Below are 16,326 nucleotides of genomic sequence, written 5' to 3' on the forward strand. Positions count from 1 at the left end.
GTATATCATTAGGATAAAATGGGAAATCCAAAAATTAAAAGGTATGCGTGAAAAGATATTTTGAAAAATGAGAGATTTTTGCAAAAAATGAAAAGCTGGGTTATAAACACAAAGATTTGAATATTTGGGTGATTTGGTGTAATTTTCTCAAATTATTTTGGGTTTTTTAGATAAATACCAAAAAAAGATAAAATATTCTCAAGAATACTACCTCAAAGTTTTTTTTTTGAAAAATACAATCTGAACTTTATTTTTGCAAAAACGACTTTTGTTATTCTCAAAAATATTTTTTTTAATCTCAGAAATACGATTTTGGTTAGCCAACGGTATACTAACACTGTTGGTTAACCAACAAACAAAACTATTACAAATTCAAATCTCCATTTTCATTAAACTAGTTGAAAATCCTATTACAAATCCCTCCATCTTCATCACCGCAACATCAACCGTCAAATAAAATCTAAATCGTCTTTTTTAAAATTTAGAATTATTGATTAACCATTTGTTAACCAACATTGTAATAAAAACAAGGTCATTGATGTACTTTTAGTACACCATTAGTTAAATAGCAACAAAATAAAATTCAACAACAGTTAACTAACGTTTTATTAATAATATATTCAAGATAACATTGATTACATGTTACTCAACGGTGTACCTAATGTTAACCATTGGTTACCTAACACCCAAAAACATTACAATTCTCATAAGTGTTTTTTCAAACAGTTAAAGTGCAAACAGTGCAACACCAAAAATCAAACCACCACCACATCACCACAATCGTTCATAAAAGAAAAATTAGTTAACTAACGATTGGTAAAATAGCAACAAAATAAATTTTATCACAACAGATCCGCCACCTCCGGCGATGACAACCAGTTAACTAACGATTTTATGAATAATATATTCAAAATAAAATTTATTACAAAGTTACCCAATGGTTTATCCAATAGTAACCATTAGTTATCCAACACCTAAAAACATTACAATTCTCATAAGCTTTTCTTCAAACACCTAGGCTGATCATCAATTTCGCTTCTCGCAGTCTCGCATAACTATGAATAATATATTCAAAATAAAATTTATTACAAAGTTATCCAACTGGTTACCCAATAGTAACCATTAGTTACCCAACACCTAAAAACATTACAATTCTCATAAGCATTTCTTCAAACACCTAGAGTGCAGGCTGATCATCAATTTCGCTTCTCGCAGTCTCGCATAAATAAGTATTGCTCTGTTCTTGACCAAAATTTCTCTTATTTTCACTAAAATTCAAAAATCCAAACATACGCAATAAAATTAAAACTAGATCTGGCTGACACTTGATACATTAACATCAACATCATCCTCCCATCTCCAACACCCACAACCAAAAAAGTACCGACTTCCGTTAGTTTCAATTTAACGTCGATGATGGTGTTTAGAATAGGACTCTGCCGAATCGGAATTGTTCCCTCTCCAACCAGATTTGTTGGTTTAATTGGTAAACTGAATAGAATGAAAGAAAAAAGAAAAAACATGTGAAGATTATCAGTGAATTTATGTTTTAAAACAAGAAGGAGGGTTGATTGCCTTCATCAAACAACAAACTCAAATTTAAATTGACCCAATTGAATGAAAATCAAAGCATCTATTTTACCTTGTGAGAGGCGGCGGAGGAGCTGATCATAGCTTTTAGGGTAATAAATATGAAATTTGGTTATAAAAAGATTAGAGGAGCATTTGATATTTGTGTAAAATCAAAAGTATAAAAATCAAAAAAGAAAAGAACAAATTGTATTTTTCAAAAGAGAAATATATCACCGTATTTATCTAATTAAGTTTACAAATTGTAGTAGTTTGTCTAATTAACTCAATTATTTTCTCTTGGCCTAATTATTTAAAAAAAGCCCATCTTTTAATTTTTTGCGTTTATAACCTGATCTAGAAAAAAGTTCAATTCTACCCTATTTTAGGTTTTCATGTTTCACCTCTATTCCGAAAAAGAGTACAATTGACAGTTTAAATAGTTTAAGGATAAAAACGTTAATAACAACTAAATAGAAGGGTTACGCTATATATTTTTTTATTTGGAAAAATACAAATAAGTTCTTCAGCTTTAATAATGTTCAAGTAAGTCCTCATAATTGATTGTTTTTAGATATTCTATTAAAAACAGTAAATTGTTTAAAAAAATATTTTCGACCTACCACCGTATTCTTCCGATTTTTCGAACACACTACTGTTTTTTCTTTAAAAAAATATTTCGTTTTCATGCCCCTCCTTCCATGGAAGGAAGAGCTTTTTAAAAAAAGTATTTTGTTTTAAAATAAATTTTATTTTTTACGGTTTTTGATTTTAAAAAATTATTAACAATTAATATAAATTAAATATTTATTATTAGTTGATATTTTTAGAGACAAAGGTGTTTTTGTACAATTAATAATATTAATGTCTATTTAGAATATAAGTTAAATATGAAAGACTATTTTAACTTTTTTCATATGAAAAGAGACCAATTTCGTATTTCGGGGTTGAGGTGAAACATGAAAATTCAAAATATGCTACAATTGAACTTTTTTTTTAAGTCAGGATATAAACATAAAAAAATTACAAGATAGATCTTTTTTAAGTAATTAGATCTTTTCACTTTTATATTTTTAAGGCTGAAATGCATCAAAAATCATCAACTTTCGCGTGATTGTGGTCATATATTTTTTTTTACATATTTAACATGAACTTTTAATTTTTTTGCAATTAAGATCATATTTGCGTTATTTTTTGAAAAATAGTATCGTTCTATATCCAAATGATATTATTTTACATTTAAAACAGTGTCGTTTTACATTTAAAACGGTATCATGGTCTTAATTATCTTGAACAGTAATAACAAGGAAAAAAAAAAGCAAAGAAGAGAGTGAAGAGAGAGTTGTGGGTTATGTAGTGTCTTAGCTTTGTCCCCTCCACCCAACACACACACTCTCTCTCTATCTCTTCTTAACAGTCCAACTCCAAAAGCCACAGCACCACATTTATTTTATATTTTTGTGCTGTGTTTATATAAATTCCACTGCGTTTTGGTTTTTGTGTGCAATTGTCTAATGTCACCTATTTCTGCTCCCTCTTCTCAGTACCTGCTAATGGGGGAAGAATCATACTTTGAGTTTCTTGTTATTATTTGATACCCTTTTCTTTATCTTTTGTCTTGTTCTTTTCTATTCATCTTCTTGCACCACTCTCTTTGTTTTAAGCTTCAAAAGAGCCATGATTTGACCTCATTTCCAAGTTTTTAATGGTTTTCTCTTACCTTTATTCATACCCTTTTCTTTTCCACTACTATTACTACAAATAGTATTACTTTTTCTTGTTTTGTTTCTTGATTTTTTTAGTGGTTATGTTGGTGTACTTGTGTTTTTTGAGGCTGTACTGCTAAAAATAAGCAACATTTTGTTGGGTGTTCATGGAAATTGATCTGAACCATGCAGTGACTGAGTTGGAGAAGATTAATAACAATGCATTTTGTGCTAAAAATGGGGATTCTAGCTCCTCATCGTGCTCTTCAAATTCATCTTCATCTCATGTTTCCTCTTCAATTTACTTGGAGCTTTGGCATGCTTGTGCTGGGCCTCTTACTTCACTTCCCAAAAAAGGAAATGTGGTTGTTTACTTCCCACAAGGACACCTGGAGCAAATTGCATCTTCTTCCCCCTCTTCTCCTATGGAAATGCCTACTTTTGATCTCCAACCACAGCTCTTTTGCAAAGTTGTGAATGTACAACTCCTTGTAAGTAGTAGTCAAGATTATTTATAAATTTTCCTTTTTTGTGTGTTTTCTTTTAGATTGTTGCTTCTTTTAGCTTTCTTAACTTTACTCTTTTAAAATAGGCTAATAAGGAGAATGATGAGGTCTACACTCAGCTTGCTTTGCTTCCTCAACCAGAGGTACTCTTTTCAATTCATGTAGTATAATATGGAAATTTGCTATCTTTTGTCTTGGAAAGAGACTTTTTGTACTCTTGATTCTTAGTTTTTTTTTACTATCAGTTCTTTTGTTACTTTTGAAATGTTAAATCTTACTCTAATTTAGCTCAAAGTTTGAGTTTTGAAGTTGATGGTGTCAATTTTTGTTGTTGTTGGAATTTTGTAGTTGGCAGGACAATGTTTAGAGGGAAAAGAGCTTCAAAAATTAGGGGTAGATGAGGAGAGTGAAGGTGGATTGCCAGCAAAATCAACTCCTCATATGTTTTGCAAAACACTCACAGCTTCTGATACTAGTACCCATGGAGGGTTCTCTGTTCCTCGTCGAGCTGCTGAAGACTGTTTCCCTCCTCTCGTATAAATTTCACGCCTTTAATTTATTTGTTCGAGTTGATAGACTAATTTGGTAAATTTGGTTAGGGTTTGTTGTGAAGTTGGTGAAATTTCTTTGTTTGTAGGATTACAAACAGCAGAGACCCTCTCAGGAGCTTGTGGCCAAAGACCTGCATGGAGTAGAGTGGAGATTTCGGCATATTTATAGAGGTATAAATCTTAACTGAATGGAGAATTGGATTCAGTTGGAGGAAATAAAAATGGTGTTAGTTCATATCTATTGCTTTTTTTAGGTCAACCAAGAAGGCATCTGCTTACTACTGGGTGGAGCATTTTTGTGAGTCAAAAGAATCTCGTGTCAGGGGATGCGGTGCTGTTTCTGAGGTATGCTTACAGAAAAATGATTCACAAAACTAAGAGAAAAATTTGTCTTAAGAGTTCTGCAATTGGAAAAATGAGGATAGAATCAATTTTAGGAAAAACAAATTATTCACCGGAATTTTCGTGAAAACACTTTAAGCCTTGGGAGAAGAAAAAAAATACTATTGAAAGACGGCAGAGTGATTTTTGTTGTGGTGGAACTGAAATTTCAGAGAGATATTTCTGGTATTATGCCAGAAAATTATTCAAAAGAATGAACAAAAATTTGATAGGTTAAAATTGTGTATCATGTTTCCTTATGGTCTTTGTAGGGGTGACGATGGAGAGCTGAGATTAGGGATTAGAAGAGCTGTTCGACCAAGAAATGGTCTTCCTGATTCCGTTATTGGGAAGCAAAATTCATATCCCAGTGTTCTTTCTCCGGTAGCTATTGCAATATCCACCAAAAGCATGTTTAATGTTTTGTACAGTCCAAGGTATAACTCTATCACTTATTGGATATGATATTACAATTCGTCTTAGTCTTATCATTTTGCTAAATCGATCAACATAAGTTGTTTGTGGCATTTCACAACTAAGCTAATTAGTATTTTAGCATTAGAAGGTGGTAGTGTTTAACGTAGAATATGTGGTTGTCACTGTTGAATGTTGGTCAAGTCTGAACTAAATTGCTGTCTAATATAAGTCAAATTTTCAGTTCGGCGATTTCTCCCCTTTCTTATAATTCAGGGATCTTGAGATGTCGTCATTTTTAAACATGTTTTGGCTTAGACTGTCTTTGCACTAATTTGTTATGATATTAATTGATAGGGGCCTGACTAAATAACATTTTCTTTTTATAGTCCCTTTACTGAGTTCGTTGGCTATCCCTGTGTGTGCTTACCCCAAATAAACTTTCCAACTAATCAGGCCATAGTTTTACACATCTGTTTCTCGTCGGAAAGTTATTCATATTTAGTGAACTATAAGTGGCTCGGCATTTTTGGAACTCATTTCATCCCTTTTAGGAGTTTATAACCATCTAAGATGTTGCATGTGAAGAGATGAAAAAATATGAAAAACAAACGGGATGCATTATGAAAAGTTTAACATATGGTTGAGATGGTGTTTAGCTATTAAGTTCTTAAAATAAAATCATTTTAAGTGGGCCTAGTCATTATTTCACTCCAATTGTAAATTTTTACTTTTTAAGCAGAACATGTAGTCAAGGAAGCGCTTATACAGAGAGAATTAAATAAAATGACATAAATGAGCCTAGCTGTTATATCAAAGTATTAGAATCCGTTGATTTAAGCTGTAGACTCTACAATATTGCAACCAGAAATTCTCTCTCTCCAAATTGCTTATCTAGTGTTGTAAGAAGTCTTCCATTTAAGAAGTTTGTGCTATTCTAGGAGCACTTTAGCTGCTGGATCAGGTATCAGACTAAAGATGACAATTCATTGATTTGAATTAACCTTCTATTAAGCATGAATAAAATTCTGGCTAACTGCTGTAGTCTGGGGGTAAATAATAGAGTAATTATGAAAAAAAGCATAGGTGCTGGAGAGAATAGGAGGTAGCTTATTTAAGCATGCTCTCTCTGGGGCCAATGTTGCTAATATCAAGATAATATTATCAGAAGAACACTAATTAATCTAGACATTATCATTTCAAAGGGTTAACTTAACTCTTTTATGTAATAATTCTAGGTTTGAGAATTGTTGGTAGGATTGACAGCTTATTTCAGACTCAAAACTTTGGATTTATAAACTTGTTGAATGCCACGTTTCAGCCTTTGATTCCGTTTTTGGAAATGCTCGTGAGACTCCAAAACTTTATACCTATAACCGCTTATGAAAAAGAAATATTTTTTCGTTTTTCCATTTCAACATTTCCCATTTCATCATTTCTGTTTATGTGCAACATAGCTGAAGAGGTTCAAATGATAGTTTTTGTGCAGCTCTCTCTCTCTTTTTGAAGTTATTACACAGGTTTATCTATTTTGGTTGTAGTGCACATGAATCTTGCAGGGACATAGATTGTAATAAATCTAATGGCTTGTTTAGGGGTTTCTGGATTTTAAAGGAACTCGTAGTTGTCTAAAATCATTGAAATGCAGGGCCAGTCATGCAGACTTTGTTGTGCCCTGGAAGAAGTACATGAAGAGCATTATGAATCCAGTTTGCACTGGAACAAGATTCAAGATGAGATTTGAAATGGAAGATTCTCCAGAAAGAAGGTATTGAATAAATTAGAAGCAACACAAAACTAATTCATGTTCCTGCATTGATTATATTCTGAGAAAATGATGGTGTCTGTACCCCGTGGCAGGTGCAGTGGTGTTGTTACTGGAATAAGTGACTTGGATCCTTATAGGTGGCCTAATTCCAAATGGAGGTGCTTAATGGTACACTTCTCGATCCTGCTTTTTTGCTACTCTACTTCAACGGGTTTGTTTTCATTTTATTTTTTTACTATACCTTGAAGCCCATCAGTTTCTTGCAAATTATAAAGCAAGACATCTCTGCTTCGTGTTGATGTTTCTTTATCAAGTGACATGAATTCTTTTGCAGAACACTGAACATAGCATTCTTTTCTTGGAGTTAACTAGCTGATAAAATTTCCTGAGATTGATCACTAATTTCTACAATATTTTGTTTGAATGCTGTGAATAATGTGGTACTAATTTTCTTTTCTCACTAAATGGCGCATTTGATGTAGGTATAGAAAATGCTATAATTTCTGAGCATATTTCTCTACTCTATATTGACATTCTATTTGCGCAAACGTTCAGCTCTCGCGTGATATTTCTGCAATCTATTTAACATAGGCACCTTTGTTATCTAATTTAACAGGTGAGGTGGGATGAAGATATCATGAGCAATCATCAAGAACGAGTTTCGTCGTGGGAGATTGATCCTTCTGCTTCACTACCGCCCTTGAGCATTCAGTCTTCGCCAAGGCTGAAGAAATTAAGGACAGGTCTGCAAACAACACCACCCGATATCCCCATAACCGGTACACATCTTTCATCGAGAACTATTTCTATGAATTTGAAAACACTTTCTCTATATCACGAATTTTAGCTTGTTTTGCAATTTTATTAAGAGCTTTCAATTTGGGCAATTTAGAACATGTACTGTAATTTTTTGTAATTTAAAAATTTTCTGTTAAAAAAGTGCCGATGTGGACACTAGAATTTACATTGTTCCGGCATCTACATCAGCAATTTTTTAATGGAAAATTGCTCAATGTTTCGAATTGAAAAAATTCGAAAGTTGTCTGATATTGCAAATACTAAAAGTTAGAGTTAAATTTGCCAATGATGCTAAAGTTCGTGATTTTTAAAACAATTAAGCCTTCTCTAAAAGCATTTCATCATTTTCATGTTACAGGAGGGGGCGGGTTTTTAGACTTTGAGGAGTCAGTAAGATCCTCTAAGGTCTTGCAAGGTCAAGAAAATGTAGGTTTTGTGTCACCCTTGTATGGATGCGACGCATTGAACCACCGACCGGATTTTGAGATGCAAAACCCAATGCATCAAAATCTCGTGTCAACTGGAATAGAAAAGGCTAACATTGGCGAGATAACAAGGGCTCGTCCTGCTACTTACACAGGCTTTCCGGAAACTGATAGATTTCCGAAGGTCTTGCAAGGTCAAGAAATATGTCCACTGAAATCACTGACAGGGAAAGGTGATTTCGACCTGGTTGCGTGGGGAAAACCTAATATCGGATGTGGTTCTTTCAACATGTATCAAGCACCCAGACCCGGCTTCTACTCACTCGGTGCAGAGAATCTTCAGAATATGTTTTTTCCTTATGGTGATTTATACAAATCCAGCCAAGAAGCTAGAATGCTCTCTTATGCAACTAATTTCCCAAGAGAAAGTTCCCAATTTGGTGCATCGTCTATTCAGACCGGTCTTATTAGAGATGAAGTTGGAAAGACAAATCAGCTGAATGATCCGAAAATGCAGGATACTGTGCCTACTTCACCACCTTTAGGTGCAAATCTAAGAAACCAAAAGGACAACTCTTTGAGTGGAACTGGGGGCGGCTGTAAGCTCTTTGGATTCTCTTTGACTACAGAATCCACAAATCTGAACTCCCAAAACTCGGGTAAGCGGAGTTGTACAAAGGTAAGCTACATTAGAAGCAAAGCTAGATATGAACATACTATTTTGACTTTGTTTCTTACTTTTTGCATAATTGTATTGAAGGTTCACAAGCAAGGCAGCTTGGTTGGAAGGGCTATTGATCTATCAAGATTGAATGGCTACACTGATCTGCTGAGTGAACTCGAAAGATTATTTAGCATGGAAGGTCTTCTGCGAGATCCTAACAAAGGATGGCGCATTTTGTATACCGACAGTGAGAATGATGTAATGGTTGTTGGGGATGACCCGTGGCAGTAAGTGTCTTGCTTTAAACCAGCCTTCTTCTACCTGCTTTAGGGGTGTGCAAAAACCAACCAAACTGACAAAGTTGGTTTGGTTTGGTTTTAAATTCTAAAATTTTGATTTTTGGTTCAATTGTGGAAGTAAAAATATTTCAGTTCACTTTTTGTAAAAATTGAATCAGGAAAACCAATAAACAGACTAGTTTGGTTCGTAATTGATGGAACCAGACTTACTAGGATTTGATTTCCATCTGGTATTGTAAAAGAAAATGGATTTCTGTTCTGTAGTTTTTAAAGTAAAATAATTTCAGTTTACTTTTTGTATAAACTGGACTGACAAATCCAACCAGACTGGTTTAGTTCACTTGGATTCATTTTGAAATATTTTAAATCGTTATAAATTCCGTTCAGTTTTGGAAAAGAAATGGGGAGTGTAATTGTTTATTTCATATTAAAAGAAAATGTCAGTGGCATCTTTCTTCAGGATCGATTGCGTGCATGTTGAATCCTGATTTTTTGCTAAATGATTCTGACGAGTTTTTCGGATGACAGTGAGTTCTGTAATGTGGTATCGAAAATCCATATATATACCCAAGAAGAAGTGGAAAAGATGACGGTTGGGGTTGGGGGAATCGGTGACGATACTCAAAGCTGCTTAGATCAAGCACATGCTGTAATGGAAGCATCAAAGTCTTCATCAGTAGGGCAGCCAGATTCTTCTCCACAGTAGTAGCAGTAGCAGCAGCAAGGGATTGAAATTTGTATTTGGATCTTTGTAATATGTGTGCCGTGTTTAGCAAGTAATCTTGCAAAACCTGAAACTAATTATGTATGATTAGAGTTGTTAAGTATGATGATGATTGTGCTTATCAGTAGAAGAGTAGGCTACTGAATTGTGATTACTTTAGTTTGAAGTCTTAATTGTGTGTATCATAAATTCGTAATATTATCTTCAACTTCTCCACTTTATCAGCAAAAGAAAGTTGCTATTACGCCATTATGTTATCACCATCTTCTCAAATTTTTTATTTTTATTTTTCTTTTTATGAAAATTACTAGACATTTTCATGTTTCTTATGAAAATTAGTAGACATGTATACCATGATAGTATCACAATTAAGGCTGCCAAAAAACGAACTAGATCATTAATTAAAATCGATCAAATTAATTTTGGTTCATTTAAAATGGTTTTATGCATAAAATGTATTCTTTGATTTTGGTTTTGTTTTTACAGTTGGTTAATTAAACCGATCAAAAAGTTGAACCAAATTTATATTAAATAAAATAAATCAAATCAAATTGAACCAAATTAATAATAAATTTTGATGATCATAACTGAAAGTTTATATATACATGTAATGTGATTCAATTTTTACTTTATTTTTTAAAAAAAATTGATTTTAAATTCTATTACAAAAATCCAATCATGCTCACATCTAATCACAAACTACACAAGGACGAGAATTTCTTTGGTTTTACAGTTCAAAAGATGAGTGTTTATCCCATGAAACCGTTGCGCCACGTCATTTTTACATCAAGCCAATGAGCATTTGCGATAGGGAATCTTTTAATTAGGCCAAATGTTGTAAAAAGGCCAAACCTTTCACAAAAGTTTCACAAAAGTCCCGACCTTTCAATTTTGTCGATTTTGGCCAAAAATTGATTATTTGGTTTCACAAAAGTCCTGACCTTTCAATTTTGTCGATTTTGGCCAAAAATGGATTATTTGATTTCACAAAAGTCCTGACCTTTCAATATTTGGCATGCCACATAGGCATCACATAGACTCCACATAGGCAAATTGAAATCAAATTGAGAGTTGGCCACAATTGAAACCAAATAATTTGTTTTTGGCCAAAATCGACAAAATTGAAAGGTCAGGACTTTTGTGAAACTTTTATGAAAGGTTTGGCCTTTTGTAATATCCCGTATTTTTTTTAAATTAATTTTAAAAAGGAAATAATAATATATATTTTTTATTCGTCAAGCTTTAGGTAAAAATTTATTATTATTATTATATATTTTTATTAAATTTTGTTTTGGTTGTTCGTTGATTCAATTCGTGTTTGTTTTGTATTATTAAATTTTTTAAAAAAGAAAAAAAAATAAAAAAAAGTAAGCATAATAAGTAAGCATATTAACCATGCCCTTACCTTATATTATCACGTGGAAGCCCATCCAAATTTGATAGATGGCCAAAATACTTAGGAAGCCCATCAATTTTATAAGGAGCAGAAACTTATTTGAACAACAGTAAAGAGAAATTACTGCGTTTTCTTATTCATTCGTTTCTTCACTTTCAAACCCTAATATACTTCTATCACTTTTCTTAAAACCTAGCCGTCTCTCCCTAGACATCAAAGACAATCAGGAATTTCATCGCTCATCCTTTTCATTGCTTCGGACCTTGGTAAGATATCTCGTCGGTTTCATCGTTCGTTTGGGTTACCGTCTTTATCGCAGCTAATTCGTATCTACGTAGCTTATATCTGAGATTTCCTTTGACGTTTCACCCTTATTCATCGATCTCATAAATCCTAACGCGTTGGAATCGATAACGGTACGTTAATCTATCCGTTATATCGCCGTAACGGTTCACCGGTTTTACTAACTGTTGGTTGTAAATTCTTCTCCTTTGCTGCAATGATATTTCTTATGATCTAATATCATTCATATGTTCTTATTGTATTAATCTGAAGTTGTTTTTGTGTTGCAATCAAAATATTTTCTGTTTGCGTTGGCCATGGATTTGGTCGTTGAGCTTTTGCTCACTTTTTGTCCAAAGGAATTATGATTATGGTGTTCTGTTCATATTCCATATTTCATTTGATTTTATATAATGAGTGGGATTTTGGAAATGGTTTTGGATGTCATTATTATGTTCATATTGGTTTGGTTATGGCGGCAGTAGCATCATTTTTGAATTTTCCATGGCCATTAGTTGTTCATGATGATTTGGTTGGTTGTTATATGTTTAATCAAAGGTTTGATTTAAATTAATACCGATTTGAAACCGAACTCTCAATTATCGTTGTGAATTCTAAATTGCTAATTGTTTTCATCATTTTTTTAAAAAAATGGAAATAAAATTAGTAGCGATTACAATTTAAATTGTTTTTATTATTATTATTATTATTATTCTGAAAACGATATTATATTATAATCTTTTAATCAGATGATCACTCGTATAATTATCATTTTGAGAATTTTGGCTAAATTATAAATTAGCTTTTAATAATTTTCTTAACTATTTTAGTTAAGTAAATTGTGGGTAACTATTTGTTACTTGTATTTTAAGCTATTGAATTCTATTTTAAAAATAGATAATTATTTTATCAGATATTTTAACATATAAACTCGGGTTTATAATTTAATAAACTTTTGGACCGGGTTAGACTTTGGTCGCCCAACAAGTGGGAAGAAGCTTGGTAGTTTTTAATAACTCGGCTGACTCACTGATACGGATTTTTAACTTGGGTTAAATTAATTTGTTTATTAAATTACTAAAATTGTAATTTAATATATAATTTATATGATTTGTATTCTATAACTTGAGTTTTATTTGGAATGCATTTAATATAAGTGTTTATTAAATGTGGCTTGGTATTGTGTTGTGCTAGTCCTATATGGTGTCTAGTACTCTCTAGAGTTAGGGTCTGTTTTTAATTACGATTTTAATATTTTATTTAGACCCGTCGACTGTTCGTACTTCAGAGGCGAACCAGAGTTAGATTGCTTGTCAGGATCACGTGGATTTAGCAAGCAGTGAGTTTATATCTCTATTTACCTCTTTATTAAGCAACTATTATATTTTGTATATATGTATATGTATAAACAGCTTTCGAACTGTTTTCGGCATTGTGGATTTGATTTGGAACGTGCTACTCGATGGGCATCATCGGGACTGCGTGCGCACCGGTAATGATTATGGTATTGAGGTAGGTTTGAGATACGTCTCACCTTAGTGAGGGCACCGGTGGAAGATACGTCTCCTGGGCTCACTATTTATTAAGTGATAGTCGGGGATCGGCTATTGAGATACGTCTCACCGACACGACAATGGATTTAGAATTGTGGTTTAGGGTTTCATTGATAATCCATAATGAAAATGTTTTATTAAACGTTTTTAAAGGTTTTTAACTTAATAAATGTAAATGGTTATATAAACTCTACTCAGTAAATCTGACCCCGTTGTTTTCCCAAATTTTCCAGGTTTATGATTTGAGCGTTGGTCAAACTCCGTTTCTTCATTCTCGGAGGTTTTATTTTATTTTCAGAATAAAAGAGTCGAACTGTTTTAAACTCTTAGACCGCAGTAGTAGTATCAGTTATTCATGTCTTAGTCTTTTATTTATATTTTTGACTATTGTTGTTGGATTTGTCCAACTATTACTTTATCGCTTTTGGCATGATAATTACAGTGTTTATGGTATTTATATTATATTGCCATACTGTTGGAGATTATTCTGAGATAAGCGTAATTTAAATATATATTGCTTTATGTACTGCTAGACTAGGCTGAAGTCTCGGTTGCCCCCGAGCATGTGGTTTTATGCAGGTACATTGTTTAAATGTTATAAATTGATTATCCGCAAGGCTAGCTACGGGTTTTGGTACAACCATACCCATACCCTAGCGCCGGTCGCGATTCATGAAAATGGGTCGTGACCAGTGTTCTCTGCACCAGCAGGGTTTTCACAACCTGCTGCTTCTTTTGGTGGCCAGCGGGGCCGAGGTTCTGGAGGGCGTGGTTTTGGAGGCCGTGGCAACGGCGGAAGAGGTTCTAGCAGCTATGGTACCGGGCAGAGCTCTCAGCAGCAGAGTCAGGGTCAGGCCAGAGTTTTTGCCTTGACTCCTCAGGATGCTCATGCATCTAACGCAGTGGTGCAAGGTACTCTTCAGATCTCTTTCGTAGATGCACTTGTTTTATTTGATGCGGGTGCAACCCATTCTTTTGTGTCTACGTGTTTTGCTGCTAAGTTGGGTGTAACACCAACAAGTCTGAGTGAACCTTTATCTGTTTCTACTCCTTTGTCTGACTGTGTGGTGGTGGATGTTGTGTATCCATCGTGTTCCGTGGTTATCCATGGAAGAGATTTGCGTGCTGACTTAGTTGTTTTGGATGTTCTTTCATTTGACGTGATTTTGGGGATGGATTGGCTGGCACGCCATTATGCTTCGATCGACTATCGAGGGAAGTCGGTTGAGTTTCGGATTCCAGGTGATCTACCATTTTCTTTTCAAGGGGAAAAGGCGGAGACACCGAAGAATCTGATTTCTGCGATCAAGGCAAAGCGGATGATGAGTAAGGGTTGTCAAGCTTTCTTAGCAGTGGTTCGAGACATGGATGCTGAGGTGGGCAGTATGAACACTGTCCCTATAGTGAACGAGTTCACTGACGTATTTCCAGAGGAGTTGCCTGGATTACCACCTGATCGGGATATCGAGTTCTGCATTGACGTTGTTCCTGGAACTGGTCCTATTTCGATACCGCCGTATCGGATGGCTCCTGCTGAGCTGAAGGAGTTAAAGGAACAGTTACAAGAACTTCTGGACATTGGCTTCATCAGACCGAGTACTTCTCCATGGGGTGCTCCAGTTCTGTTTGTTAAGAAGAAGGATGGTTCCTTTCGACTTTGTATCGACTACAGACAGTTGAATAAGGCTACCATCAAGAACAGATATCCTCTTCCTCGCATCGACGATTTGTTTGATCAGTTGCAAGGTGCGAAGTGCTTTTCCAAGATTGACTTGAGATCCGGGTATCATCAACTTCGGATTCGAGATGTCGATGTGCCTAAGACTGCTTTCAGAACGCGTTATGGGCATTTCGAGTTTCTAGTCATGTCGTTTGGGTTGACTAACGCACCAGCAGCGTTTATGGACATGATGAATCGGGTTTTCAAGCCGTTTTTGGATCAGTTTGTTATCGTCTTCATTGATGACATCCTGATTTATTCCCGGAGTGAGGAGGAGCATGCTTATCACTTGAGGACTATACTACAGACCTTGCGAGAGCATCAGTTGTATGCTAAGTTCTCAAAGTGCGAGTTTTGGCTGGAACAGGTTACCTTCTTAGGACACGTGGTGTCGAAGGATGGGATCAAGGTTGATCCGAAGAAGATTGAGGCGGTTATGGATTGGCAGAGGCCGAGGTCAGTTACCGAGATCAGGAGTTTTCTTGGGTTAGCTGGCTACTACCGTCGGTTCGTGCAGGATTTTTCTCGAATATCTGCACCTTTGACTAAGCTGACACAGAAGGGTGTTAAGTTTGAGTGGACCGACAAGTGTGAGGCAAGTTTCGAGAAGCTGAAGGAGATTCTGACTACAGCTCCTGTTTTGGCGTTGCCTTCTGGCATAGAAGGTTTTACTGTGTACTGCGATGCTTCTCGGATTGGCTTAGGTTGCGTGTTGATGCAACATGGACAGGTGATCGCCTATGCTTCTCGACAGCTGAAGAAGCATGAGGTGAATTACCCTACACATGACTTGGAGTTAGCTGCTGTGGTTTTTGCTCTGAAGATCTGGAGGCACTACTTGTACGGTGCGACTTGCGAGATCTTCACTGATCACAAGAGTCTGAAGTACATCTTTGATCAGCGAGAGCTGAATCTGAGACAGAGGAGGTGGCTAGAGTTGCTGAAAGACTACGACTGTACTATTCAGTACCATCCTGGTAAGGCTAACGTGGTAGCCGATGCGTTGAGTCGCAAGTCTTCGGGCAGTCTGGCCCATATTTCTGAGGTTGGACGTAGACCTATGGTTAGAGAGTGGCATGGTTTGATAGCTTCGGGCTACGGTTTTCAGGTTTCTCAGAACGGGAGTTTGTTGGCACATCTGCAAGTGCAGCCGGTTTTGATTGATAGGATTAAAGTTTTACAAGCTGAGGATCCACAATTGAAACGGATTATGGACGAGATCCATCTGGATGGGAATTCCGAGTTTGTTTTTGTTGACGGAGTTCTCAGGTTTGGTTCGAGGCTGTGCGTTCCGGATTCAGATGGTTTGAGAGACCAGATTCTGGAGGAAGCGCATAGATCAGCTTACAGTGTTCATCCGGGATCTACCAAGATGTACCATGACCTCAAGGGTACGTATTGGTGGAGCGGAATGAAGAAAGATGTTGCGGAGTACGTTTCCAAGTGTCTGACTTGCCAGCAGGTGAAGCTGGAACATCAGAGACCTTTTGGCTATCTACAGCCACTACCTATTCCAGAGTGGAAGTGGGAGCGGATTGCCATGGACTTTGTTGTTGGTTTACCACGTACT

The 16,326-nt window shown here is 35.3% G+C and overlaps 1 protein-coding gene across 2 annotated transcripts; it reads left to right on the top strand.

The window, feature by feature from the left end:
- The first annotated feature begins 2,911 nt into the window (after positions 1–2,911).
- On the top strand, positions 2,912–10,021 carry LOC126664830 (auxin response factor 4). Of its 2 annotated transcripts, XM_050357400.2 has the most exons (12): positions 2,914–3,766; positions 3,868–3,924; positions 4,130–4,315; positions 4,419–4,503; positions 4,587–4,677; positions 4,986–5,150; positions 6,776–6,895; positions 6,988–7,063; positions 7,512–7,674; positions 8,052–8,797; positions 8,879–9,069; positions 9,610–10,021. In XM_050357400.2, the coding sequence occupies exons 1-12, from the start codon at positions 3,443–3,445 to the stop codon at positions 9,785–9,787; spliced, it is 2,382 nt and encodes a 793-aa protein (XP_050213357.1). In that variant the 5' UTR covers positions 2,914–3,442; the 3' UTR covers positions 9,788–10,021. The 2 variants fall into 2 exon arrangements, with proteins under 2 accessions (XP_050213358.1, XP_050213357.1); XM_050357401.2 differs by lacking the exon at positions 9,610–10,021 and having other exon boundaries at positions 2,912–3,766; positions 8,052–8,777; positions 8,879–9,063.
- Positions 10,022–16,326: the final 6,305 nt, after the last annotated feature.

Source organism: Mercurialis annua, linkage group LG1-X (genome assembly GCF_937616625.2).
Source record: "Mercurialis annua linkage group LG1-X, ddMerAnnu1.2, whole genome shotgun sequence".
NCBI lineage: Eukaryota > Viridiplantae > Streptophyta > Magnoliopsida > Malpighiales > Euphorbiaceae > Mercurialis > Mercurialis annua.